The sequence below is a fragment of the Alligator mississippiensis genome, chromosome 1 (assembly GCF_030867095.1).
Source record: "Alligator mississippiensis isolate rAllMis1 chromosome 1, rAllMis1, whole genome shotgun sequence".
NCBI classification, from domain to species: Eukaryota; Metazoa; Chordata; order Crocodylia; family Alligatoridae; genus Alligator; species Alligator mississippiensis.
Genome location: NC_081824.1, coordinates 7331615 through 7344583, shown reverse-complemented (window position 1 = coordinate 7344583; position 12969 = coordinate 7331615). Strand labels below are relative to the sequence as shown.

Here is a 12969-nt window from a genome sequence, read left to right as displayed (position 1 = left end):
TCTTCCTCTTACTTTCAACATAATGTGTATTAAGCAAATGTGCATTAAGTATAGGCGTATGTAAAAGCTCATGTAGACATACCTGCAGTGTCCTTATTTTGCTGCTCTTCTTTCTTCCTCCCCTTAAGATCTTGATAGTCATGTTGTGGTCACTGGGTGCATCTACACAAAACGCTAAATGTGCCAGTAGACTAATTTTACTCTGCATTAGTGCATCAAGGCAAAAGCCATGTGCAGTAAAATTAGTCTGCTACACATTAGCATCACTAAAAAGGCACGCACCAGTGAGTTAGTACCTGTTATTACAGGTACTGAACTTAATGTGCAGTAACTACGGTGCATTAATGCACGTGTAGACATGCCCACTGTTACTCAAGTTACTGTCCATTCTTCTGTCTCATCAGGATAGATGGAAAGTGGAAGTGCAACAGGAGACCAGCCTGACCAGTAATCTCTTCAAAGAGCTGAAACTTGAAAAGGGATCCTGTAAAAAGTGGAAACATGGTCCTAGTGGTAGGAAAGAGCATGAGAGCATTGCGTAGGCATGCATAGAGAACATTAGGAAGGCCAAGGTGGAAGGGAGAGGCTCCAGGAGCTTGAGCTTTGTGGACATGCAAAGAGAAGGCTAAGGTGACTTGAGCACGGATGCAAAACATTTTCCTACCAAGCTCCTCAAGTTAGCTGCCAAAGGTATAATAACATCTGATGTCTGAGAGTTGCAGCCAGACAAATCTAGGCCAGAAATAAGGCACAGTTGTGGAGACTAATTAGCAGCTGAAATAACTGAGCAAGGTGTGCGGTCAATTCTCCATCAGCTGCAGTTTTTGAATCATTTTGTGATTCTTTGGGGAGAACAAATGAGGATTCATCCTAGGAAATCATGCAGCCAGCGTGGACAGATGAAAAGATCATCTTCAAATCTTATGATCTATTCATTTAGTATGCATTTAAGGACAGACCTGCTAAGCTAGAACTGCTGATTTCCTAGGATGAATCTTCATTTGATCTCCCCAACTGAGTCCACTGGAGCATGCAAATTAGTTACCTGGTTCTTTCCCCTTATCCCATCTCAGATGGCTCAATCCTATTCTACACTGATGTGCCTGGGTGGCCAGGACCAGGCTCCCAAGAGAGATGGAGTGGCTCAGTGAGATGGAAGGTCCTTGGTCTTGCCACTTAGCCCTTATGTGCTTTCTGCACCTTGCATTTAATATTTGGAATGGTAATAATAATGATAATGATGATATCAGCTAAAATGGGGCAAACCGCAGTAGAACCATTTCTGTCCCACTGGAGGTTTGGGCCAGGGCCAGAAAGTAATGCACCATCTGTCTCATTGAGCCACACTCCCTCATCCTGGCCCCGATGTAGCCTTCCACCTTAACTAACTTCTTCTTGGGTAATGCTGAGCCTGGGGCTTGGTGCTTAAGGAACTTTTCTGGGAAGCAGAAGATGCAGGCTCAAATCCTCTCTAGGTCAAGGGTACCTTAAATGTGGATTTCAAGTGCACTAAGCACTGAGTTATTGGGCTGAAAGGCACCCATGTTGCTTCCAGCAAGTACACGCACCTCTGATATTCCTGTTTTGTTGCATATGGAGAGATAAGCCTAACCGTGTGTAAATGCCGTAAACCACAATTACACTGCTATGTGAGTGCCACTTAGGCACCTCAAGGCAAAACAGAATTTGGACCTTGCTTTCTGACACCTGCTAATAGAAACATGAGGGCAGGAGACTTGGGGGACATATACACGGGGTCCTTTTTTATTTCCCTGCAAACCTGGAGAACACAGGGCAGTTTTTCAAATAGTGCCAGCAGGGCTGGAAAACGTCAAGTGAGATCCTAACCCCATTGGCTGGTTTAATGTCCTCTAGGGATAAGTAAGATGATGTGCCCTCCATAAATTGGCACAATGTTTTGTCACCGTCTCTTAACTATACTGTGGTTTCCACATATGGTGCCTTCTATTATCTGGTTTTCACCCAGTCCTCATCTGACCCGGTGTTTTTCATAGACTTCCAGGGACTACAGTGCTGCCTTTGCCTTGGCTTCGCAACGTGGTTTATACAGATTTTTTCACTGACCTCATTTCAGTTTTTGCATTGTCAACGTATGTTTTTGTCGATGTAAGTTTACTCTTTGCAAGATTTGCATAAAACAATCACCTTTTCCCTAGAACGCGAAGGGAAAAGGAAGTGTGAACTTTGCAAATATTAGAATTGTTCTTTCTGCTTCAGGAAATCGGGCGATTTCACCTGAAAAAAAAAAAAGGAATTGTGCTTTTTCTCCTCTCCTTTATAAACCACAAACATCTTCTTTGATTTTTTTTTCCTGAGGGTTTTGGTTTTTTGTTTGTTTGTTTGTTTGTTTGTTTGTTAAATAACTGCTGGTTTTAATTTCATTTGTTTCCTGTTCCCACTAGAATCAGTGGCAAAACTCCCCTCGCTCCACAGCTGGCTGAGAGCTATGGGAAATAGCTGGTGTTGGTGTTTCGCATCCATCTTTTTTCCTCCTCCATAGAAAGATGGGCAATGGATAGGGTTGGGTGGCAGTGGTGAGGAACTCGGGCAGTGTCTTTGTAGATGAAAAACTTGCTTCATCTTTGTTACAGTTATGTTGTCACTGGGTTATTCAGTTTGGTCTTGGGATAGATGATGGTTCCATTTCTTTTTTATTTTTCAAAGAATGCCAAGGGCTTCCAGAGGTTTGCATGGACACTGTTTTGTCAATACAAAGAATCAGACAAAATGGGTATCGACTTTAATGGAGCAGGAGATGGCCCATGATGGACTCCAAGTTTTGTCTCCCCTGTTCTTGCAGGTGGAGAACCATAAAGCTGAGCTTGAGAGATGTCCCATAGCTCTCAGTGGAAAAGACGGGGTGGGAAACCTTACACGTTACAAATCTTCTGAGTACTCATGGGTTAGCAGAAAGCAGCTTGATGAATCTGCTGGGCATGTATCTGCTCTGGAGTGGACAGGAAACACATAGGGTTGCTTCTGGAAGGGCAGAGAGCCATGAGTTATCGCATGTATGGGAAGAACAAGGTGTTAAAGGAAGTGGGTTGTGAACCTTGGGAATCCTCCGTGCCCTAGAGTGTAGTAAGGCCTCTTGCCTGTGTCTTGGTACATGGAGCACACTGCCAAGGATGGTTTCAAGACAAAGACTGGTGACCCTGGCAATAACCGGTGATGGTTATAGCTCTGTCACAGGCGAGTATTGATGTAAGTGGGTGATAATGAAAGCGGGCAAAAGCCCATTATGAACAGTTCGACTCTGGGCTTGCCATCCCTCAGAAATGGGCTGAATCCTGCGATGTGCTTGAAAGCCTTCAACTTGCACTGAAGTCACTCGGTGCAGAGGGCTTCCTGCATCGTACAGCAGATCCTTATTGCCCTACAGGGTATTAATGCCAAGTCCGCAGGGCCCATATTGAAACCAGCCAAAACATACCAGCCCACTTCTGAATCCTGCTGAGTTCAGTAGGAGCTCAGAGCACTCAGCCCCTCAACAAACCCGTAACTCTCACCCATGTTTGGTCTCTCCAAGTAATCACAAAGTGAAGACAAAACTAGTCCACCACAACTTCTTACTGCTGTTGAATCCAAACGAGCGGCTTCTCTTCTAGCATCACAGCATGTCCAAACACAAGAAAAGATTACAATCTTTGCATCCATTATATTTTAGATGAAAAATCTAGGCTACGTAGAAACAAGGTATAACTGTCCTGCCTTGTGGTAAACAACATTATAACTCTAAGATGCTGTAGTATAGCAGATCCCTCCCAAAATGGTTAGCTTATCAAGTACAAAGCAAAAACAAATAAATAAAAAGACCCAGTTGCACAGAATAGAAATGGGTCCCTATTGTAAAATTAGATCCAGATCTGGTTTCCAGCTGCATGAGAGTTTGGCCCAGGGTGGATTGGCTGGGGTCATGATCAGGACAGAGGGTGTATGTGAAATATAAGTAGAGGCTCCAATGCTAAGCCCTTGGTCCCTAACCCTTCGAAGCGTGGGGGTGTTTTGATTTGGGAGAATGGATCAAGCTCGTGATAACAAATACACTGATGCAGAATTCCTTAGAAATAATGAGTGAAGGAAAACATATGGGTCAGTGATTTATACTTCAGCATTTTTCTTCCCCTGTAGATTTTTGTGAGAGTTCTTCCTGTATTGTACCCGCCCCGTTACGATCGTGTAGAGAGCGAGCGAGGTCCTTGATCAATGCCTATTGTCTGACTTTGTGGATTTGTGTGTCTTCCGGCAGGTGTGTCCTCTGTGGCGTCCCTGATGTCCCTGGCTTGGGTGCTAGCCTCCTATCACAAGCTTCTTCGGGACTCTAGGGACGACAAGAAGAGTATGAGCTACAGAGGGGCCCTCATACATCTCTTCTGGCGCCTCTTCACCATCTCATCCAGAGTTATTTCTTTTGCTCTCTTTGCTTCCATCTTCCAGCTCTACTTTGGGATCTTTGTAGTGGTCCACTGGTGTGCCATGGCTTTCTGGATCATCCATGGCGGGACAGACTTCTGCATGTCTAAGTGGGAGGAGATCCTCTTCAACATGGTGGTAGGGATTGTGTACATTTTCTGCTGGTTTAATGTCAAGGAAGGGCGGACTCGATACCGAATGTTTGCATATTACACTGTAGTCTTGACAGAGAATGCTGCCTTGACACTCCTTTGGTATTTTTACAGAGATCCTAACACTACTGACTCATATGCCGTGCCAGCACTGTGTTGTGTCTTTCTTAGCTTTGTTGCTGGGATAGCTTCGATGCTGTTATATTATGGTGTGCTGCATCCCATGGGGCCAAGAGCTAAGATTTTAGTCAGCTCCTGTTGTGCCGAGCTGCTCTGGGGCATTCCTTTGCCCCCTGATGTTGAGCCCATGGCACCTCAAACCCCTGGGTACCGGGGGGCCCAGGCTACGCCTACCAGAGCGGTCACGGAGCAACAGGAGGAACTCACAGCTGACACTTGCTTGCCAGTTTTCCAGGTGAGAGCAATGGTGCCATCTACTCCATCTGGGCGGCCCTACCCCCCAGAAGGTCCTCTCATTAAGATTGACATCCCAAGAAAAAGGTACCCCGCATGGGATGCTCATTTTGTAGACAGGAGGTTAAGAAGGACTATCAACATTCTCCAGTATGTCACCCCCACAGCCGTAGGTATTAGGTATAGAGACGGACCTCTCTTATATGAGTTGCTACAATATGAATCTTCACTTTAAAGCTCCTTTAAAAAAGAGAAAAAAAAAGGTAAAAGAGGGGACCTTATTTTTGTTTACGGTAAATACAGATCATGAAACAACCACAGCCCTTCCGATAAGCTTTCTTTCTGGTTGCTGTATGTATAAAAAAAAAGAAAAAAAAAAAAGATATTCTCTATGTTTTGTAAGTAAAAACAAAAAGAAAAACTTTTCTTTTGTTTTTTACACGCAAGAAACAGTATTTCAACTTCCACACCTAGGATCCAGAGGTGGAGAAGAGGCGTCTCCGTATCCGTTTTATACCTTATACCAAGTGTTAACATTATTTATGGGATTGGTGCTGATTGAAAAATAAAAACAAACAAACAAACAAACAAACCTACAACTGCCTTATGCCCTGAGGTGCTGAGTTTCATTAAGTACTGTCACCTTTCTCATGCAAAACTCTTCAGTGATTTTATGCCAGGAAAAAAAAAAAACGAACAACCGTAATGTACAAAACGTTAAAAAAAAAAATAATAAGCAAAGAAAAGCAAAGAGAAACAACAACAGCAAACCTACAACGATGACAAAAAAAAAGAAACGCGCAAACAAAAAAATCGCTGCTCTTATTGGCTTTTGGTGAAAAAGCAAACCCGATTAAAGATGAGAAAGCAAAGCAGAGACACCCCAAAAGACGTTTGAATCTTAAATGGTTGAAAGAGAAGATCAGGGCCGTAACACCATTTGGCGACATGATCATAACATAGTTTGGTCCTGTCGTTGCGGGCTGGATCAAACCCTGTTATGAAAGCAATCCCCCGACACAATGGTTTTCTTAATGTGAATGGACCACACGTGATGGCCAGCTACGCCCAATTTGCACCAAATTCCCCCAGTGATACTGTACCTGATCTCACTTGCAACAGTTTTACACACCGTAACTCCATGGACTTCAGTCGGCCTACTCCTGATTCACGCTGATGCGAGTGAGTCCAGAAGGAGGCCTGTCATGTTGATTTCTGGAAACTAATCCGTGATCTTTAAATTACATACCAAAAATATAGTACAAAAGTAGATTTACGCATATCGAATAACTATTTCAGTAATAATAAAACTCAGCATAGTAGCAAAAAGAAAGTCAATTTAAAGGCACAATACTTGATCAGTGACTGGCAAAATAATTTGACCTGCTGTATCATTTTAAGGCTGTAAAAAGGCATACTTGTATTCTTTGTACTCTTGTGTACGGCCTGTCATGTTCCATTCAGTACAAGCCTTAAAGTGATTGTAAAGCACTCTTTCTTTAATTTTATTTGGGGGGGGGGGTATTTTGTTTTGTTTTTTTTTAAAGGAAAACAAAACTGAAAAAATTTGGGATAAAATCTTCAAACTGTAATAACCTGCTATCGACTCCTTTCTAAAGATGATTTGGTGCTTTGTATTTTTGTTGATGCTATTGTTGTGACTTAGCTGAGAATTGACTCAGTACCTTCGGGGACCTGCTGATATAGCTTTTTGGTGTCACTCTCTACTGTAAGTACACGGCAAGAAACAACACCACAGGAAACTCAAGAGCGTAGTGCGAGCACCCCGGTTTTAGCTTAGCGTTTTCACCGCGAAAGAAATCCTTCCGCCTCCGTTGATAGCCAGGCTTAGAAGGAGATCTGCTAGGGGTTTGGTGGCCGACCAGACGTGCTCCCGTAATCGTCTCGGTGTCTGAAGATTTTGCATCTCTTTAATTCTGTTGCTGTGTTGTGATCTCCTTGTTTCAAGTGAAATCACAGGTCGTGTGTATGTTAAGACCATTTTCCTTTACGCGAGTATTGCTCCTTTAAAAGAAAATCCCCGTTTCAGGGCATCGTTCAATCCCGCCATCCCTCAGCTTGGTGGGGAAAAGCAACAACAACAACAAAAGCTATTTTCAGTGAATACTGGAGTATTTTCTGTGTGTAATTGTAAATTTTTTTATTCCAGAAATACTGTAACTATCTAGGGTGCAAACCTCCCATGTTGACCTATTCAGAAGACAGGATCATCATTGGGAGTGGGGGGGGGGAGGGAAAGATTTTTTTTTTTAATTATGATTGTGGCTTTTTCTTATTTGACGAACCCTTTCCTTTTTTTAAAAAAAAAAAAATTATAATAGGTGTTTAAAGAAACTAGTGCAAATTTTATATAACAGTTTAAAGAAGCTGAATGCTTTCTTCGCCTGAATATACCTGAATAGAAACATTTTTTCAATCCATAATGCTTTGCAGTGTTCTGAGCGGATCGAGTTCTTTTTGTTGGATTTTTTTTTTAAAGAGGAAAACTAACAATACTTAAATAGGTATCAGTCCCTTTATACGGAGGACAGGGCTCATTCATGCCAAACTGCAGATATACAGCAAAGTTTATACCAAGCCAAATTGCCGCTGGTACTGTAAATCCCAGTCACTTAACCTCCATTTCAATCCAGCACTTCTGGGCTTTGATTACAGCCTCTCCAATGGTCACATTTTCACACCGAGGACAGGGTTTTGCATTCATTGCGCCCCATTCTAATTCATCATCCGTATTGGCTCTCGCGCACCCATGTATTTGGCCTGAAGAAGGGGGTTTTTTGCCTTCATTATTGGGAAGCCCTTTGCTTTGCTTCATTTTCATCGCACTTCCCGGCTCATCAGCATGACCCCTCCTGTAAAACAAGAAGTCATTTGTCAAGTGATCTGGACGTTCGTAGCTCCAGGCAATTCATGAAGGGTGTCCGGTCCACCACCGCACAGGTCAGCAACTTGCGGCCCAAGTGCCATCTTATCCGGCCCGTGGACGTGGGGCTTCGGTAGCTGTTAGAAGTGGGGGGCTTCAGTGGCAGTCGCTTTCCCTATACCGCCGCGGGGAGAAGCACCAGCTGCAGGAGCTGCCCCCGCGCTCAGCGCCGGTGGTAGCTGGGTCCCAGCAGCCACCCAGCTTCTAGCCCACCTCTGACCTGAGCTGGGTCGATCCCTGAAAGGGCTGCTGACAGCCGTACTTCGATGAAATGCTCCACTCTTCTCCTAACAACTGATTATTTTAGAGATCCAGATACACCGTCCATCACTAGTGCCAATCGGGCAATGCACCAAGCATTTTCCACTGGTTAGTTGTCTGTGCACTTCTTCGTACAGTATAACAACTAGGGCTTGCTTTCTCAAATTATTGATTACTCCAATCTTTCCCCTATCCACTGAAAAGATGTTTCAAAAGATCTACCTGCCCTCAACAACATTCAAACCTTTCTGGTAAGCAGAGCGTTTAGCAAAGGGAGAACGTCATCGCTCTCAGCCGGGCCGGGTGTGCGTGGGAACCCGCGCCGAATCGTGGTGCTCTGTCCTGATCTGGTTTCAGTGCCTCCGATAAGGGGGCTTCCAGCAGTGCACCTTGCACATCTGGAGTGATACAGCGGGATCCGGCGCACAGCCTGAGGGCATCTCTCCTTTCCCGAAACCTCTTCTGCCCACTGATCAATTTTCCGGGAAATACCATCCTCGCATCTCAAATGTTTGAGAAAAAAAAAAAAGAAAAGAAAAAAAACAAGGTTGTAGGTTTGACAACGAATGCATGGCTTTGGGAACCGCTTCCCTTCACGCTCCCATAAAGAGGGCCGGTTTCTGCCATTCTTGCTCATGAGAGCCAGACCCATTGCAGTCAGCGTGACTGTCCAACCTGGTAAGGAGCCCACCATGGGCTATCTCACCCACGCTTGAGGATTTGCAGTGGCTGAGCCTCAGTTGTGGCCCTTCCTGATCCGCTCCGCACACTAAATGACCGCGAGTTTTAGGGCCCTGCTCCTTAATGACTCCTCTGCAGACTCGCCCCTTGTCTGCACCACCCATCTTTGAGGGTGACAGAAGCAAAAGGGGGCAAAACAGGCTTGCCCTTCAAGACAATGCTAATTCCATCTCGTGTGTTAATCCGACGTTTGGTTTGCAGGTTAATTAACTTCATTCTCCACCCCGAAGATCTTTCCTCTAGGTGATTCATAGCACACGTTACAATTATTAAAGGCTTCATCAGCATCAGTTATTCTCCCAACAAATCATTACTTTATTTTGCACAACTCTGCACAACATATTTCTGTGTCTTTCCTATTTGACCCTGCTTCGAGGCCCGGTTCAGCAAGAGCCTCATTTTTATCTGGGGGCTGTTTGATTTTCAAGGGTTACTTATCTGAAAGTTAGCTCTGTGATCACAAACCTTACTGAATTAGGGTCCTTAGTGCTGGGGACTAGCTAGTGTTGTGGCCAACATTTTTCTTCCGGGTCTTTTGGAAGTTTCATCACCATTTCCATGCCCTTTTCCAAGCCGCTGGCAGAGGAGATACAAGAAGGCAAAGTTCCTGGTGAACACTGATCCTTGCGTCAACCCACAAGTCCCCAAAACACCCTTTGCTTTTGGTGTCCACTCTGTGTTTTCTTAAGTCATTGGCCCCTGGTACTTATCTTGTAGGCTAGAATAAGCATTGTATCCTATCCAAAAAAGGTTAAAATGATGGCATCGTTTTCCTAGACCTCTGTAAAGTGGAATAAATAACAGATCAGTGTGTTAAAACATGTAGGGCTTTGTTGAGTTCAATCAACAGTGAATTAGGCTACAAAAAGATGTGGCATTTGTCCCAGGACAAGTTGCACCACTGTTTGTCTTGGAACAAAAAAATCCCGGGATTGGTGCGTACACACATGACACTTCCAGTCCGGGTTTAGCGAGCGCTGCCACTTTTCTGCCATTGACTCAATGATGCAAACCTGGGACAACCCTTCAGACACACGTGGTGATGTCCCGGGGCATGCCGTTAGGACTTCTTACCCTGTGAACCTTTTCAGGGTTTGTCCTGGGACAAGGCACATCAACCTCTGAATGATCACAGTTTGCCCTGTGATAAAAGGGTTTCTTTCCTGACAAATTTGACTTGTGTCTGTACCCTTAGTTGGCACTTTGGAGCTGATTTATGTTGAGTTACCCTGGTCTATTCTCTTGTGACCAAGACCTGAGCCTACAACTGGATAAAATGCATCAGCGCTAATGAAGATAGGTTTCCTCCACCGTTCAGCTGACAGAGCATCTCTTACCACGCCGTGTTATTCAGTGCTTAAGGTCATCAGGTCTAAGGATATTTCTGACATAATACTAATAACCATGGGGTCTTCCTTCCTTCCTAATATACCCAGAACTCTAGTATTATACATGTGTATTCAGGTAACTTGGAGATGTGAATGAGTCAGTGCAGACCAAAATCAGCAATGAAAATGTAGGAGTTACAAGGCATCTGCTTATGTTCCTGTCATGCTTTGCTACCCACGCTCCATTTTATTCATTTGAAATACAGGCAAACCAAATTACAGAAGTGGATCTTACTTTACCTAATTGCCAGTGGAAAATGTTAAGGAAACACTGATTTAAATGTAAATCAGTTGGGGGGGTTAGGGTTTTTTTTTTACAATTTACTGGATTGGTGCCACTTGTCCGTGTCCACTCTTCTGCCCTTTCCTGAAGCTATTAGGACTTAGCAAACATTTTTGTTTTGAAAAATGAGGTGAAATAGCACAAAAATATTCACTTTGGAGCTGTGCAGGGCATGTTCATAAAGGCATGCTTTCCACAATGAGAAGGAGCGTCTGCCCATTGACTTCAACAGCAGCATGCCCATGCTCTTTGGTTAGGGTATTTTGAAAGCATGAGATTCACTTCACAGCTGCATCCATGGTTCCTGACATACAAGAAAGAGCTGTCCCCTCCATTCGTGCAGCATGATCCACCCCGTCTGGAAAATGTGGTCTGAGGTTTTCCTGGTGCATTGTAATTGAAGCTCAGACGTGCTTTGAAAAGGGAAACGTGCTGCTGTTACATCTGCAAAACCTTCTCGTGCCTGCTTGCTGTGCGGCTCTTGCAGGAGACAATTTGGAAGCTGCCAGGGTCAGTGGAAAACTGTGGAGCCAGGCTTTTCACTGATACCTGTTCTTGTATCGGGTGAGCGTTGCACTAGGCTCTGCTCTAGTCAAATTGGATCCCCAAAATCATAGATAAGCCAGAACAGCGGGCTTTAGATATTTTCGGTCATGGTAGAAAGGATACAAATTCACCTGCAAACCGTTCTGTTCCTGCAGGTTGCGAGCATTTATTTCACCAATTATCCACAGCCCTGGAGTTTCCTGGGGATGGTAATAGCCCAGGGTTGTGATTGTGCTGGTGTTTTATTAATTTTTTTTTCCCCCTGTGGTGCTCAGGTGTATTCTGGTGCAGAGACTCTCAGCCAGTTTGAATGAGGGGACCAGAGGCTATCCCAAATAGACGTGGGCAAAGTTTTCACTGTGTACAGAATGCATTTCCAGACCATCGGGTACCACTAGCGATTGTTGTAATTTCTTCATGAGCGCCTCCAGAATTGTCTCATTGTTCGGCTGTGTTTGCACTTGGAAATACCGACACGGGAACTCTTTTCTGTTGGGTGGGAAAGGGAGAGGTACTATACCGAGCCCAGTGCTGTCTGTGTTCAGTCCGCGTTCATGGCTTCATGGGCGGTTTGGGCTCGGGTGAAGCAAAACAGCTCTAGGCAAAGGAAATAGCTGCATCTGTTCCCATCGGATCTTTGTATACGATGAGTTTGGCAATACAGGGGGTGAAAAAAGACCGCCGGGCGGGTGATCTGGACCTGAACGTGCACCGCCCGGTTGGAAGCTGCAATAAAACCCGAACGATCGAGCTGGTGAAAGCCATGTGGTTGGTTTTGTTAAACAAGGGTGCGTGCCCTGGGGTACATTAAGCAAGGGCAAGCAGTCCGAAATGATCTGAGAGTATAACCAGCTGTTCCCAAATGAGGGGTTGTGACCCTTTCTGGGGTGAAAGCCGTGATAAGCAAGATTGTAAACCTCAAAGGGGCCCTTAAGCATTAACCCCAGGTGCCCTTAATGAATAGAGGGTAGAGCTTCACTGCACCTCCTCTGCTCTGTGCTAAGTGTCTGCTCTAAACCAGGGCAACTCAACACGGCCGTTCAATGAGAAGCTGCCCTCGTTTAGCGCTCATCCCGGGGTAAGAGTGGAAGAGGTCTCAGACCGGCCGAGATGCAGTGAGTCCCCCCTCCCCGATCATTTCAGGCACGCAACTCTATGTGTACAGGCTCACCTGAAATGATGGGACTGAGAAGGGGGTCACAGCCAGAGACAATTTGGGAACCACCGGTAAAAGCTCGCCTTTCTCATCCCTTTGGGACACATGCAGCAAGGTAACAAGTCTGGACAAGTGGGGGACTTAGCAATATGCCCAGTTCTTTGGATGTAAGGAGCGCTGGGTCTGTTAGACGGTCTGGTAAGACTCGAGATGAACGAGATCACGGTCTCAAGGTTGTAGCAGATTGCTGGGTGACGGGACACCTGGGTTTCACGCCCAGCTCTGCCACAAGTCGCCGCAGAACCCTAGGCAAGTGATTTAACCTTTCTGTGCCTACAGTCTACCCATCTGTAAATGGGTATAATAATACTTACCTACCTCACAGGGGTGTTGTGAGGCTTAAGTTAATGTGTGTCAAGCCCTTAGATGAAGGGTGCTATGAGTGCAAAGTATTATTATTATTATTATTGCTGGGTTTGTTTGCTTACCGGGAATGGGAAGTGAAAGAGGTATTTTACCGCTCGCTAAAGGAAAGCAGAATTCGGCATGTCTTTGTAGAAAGCTGCCTTAAATCTGCTCTTTCCTTAAAAGCAACGCATAAAGACAATGGCTCTGTGAAATGTGGAAGCTTTGCTTTCTTGGTCAGGTGT

The 12969-nt window shown here is 44.8% G+C and overlaps 1 protein-coding gene across 1 annotated transcript in view; it reads left to right on the top strand.

Annotated features, from left to right (window-relative positions):
* XKR6 (XK related 6) overlaps positions 1 to 6491 on the top strand; it is a 301409-nt gene extending 294918 nt beyond the window's left edge. Inside the window, exon 3 of the mRNA XM_019496394.2 lies at positions 4271 to 6491. Within this exon, the coding sequence (XP_019351939.2) occupies positions 4271 to 5235 (965 nt within the window). The 3' untranslated portion in view covers positions 5236 to 6491. The remainder of the gene's footprint in view (positions 1 to 4270) is intronic.
* The last annotated feature ends 6478 nt before the right edge of the window (positions 6492 to 12969 follow it).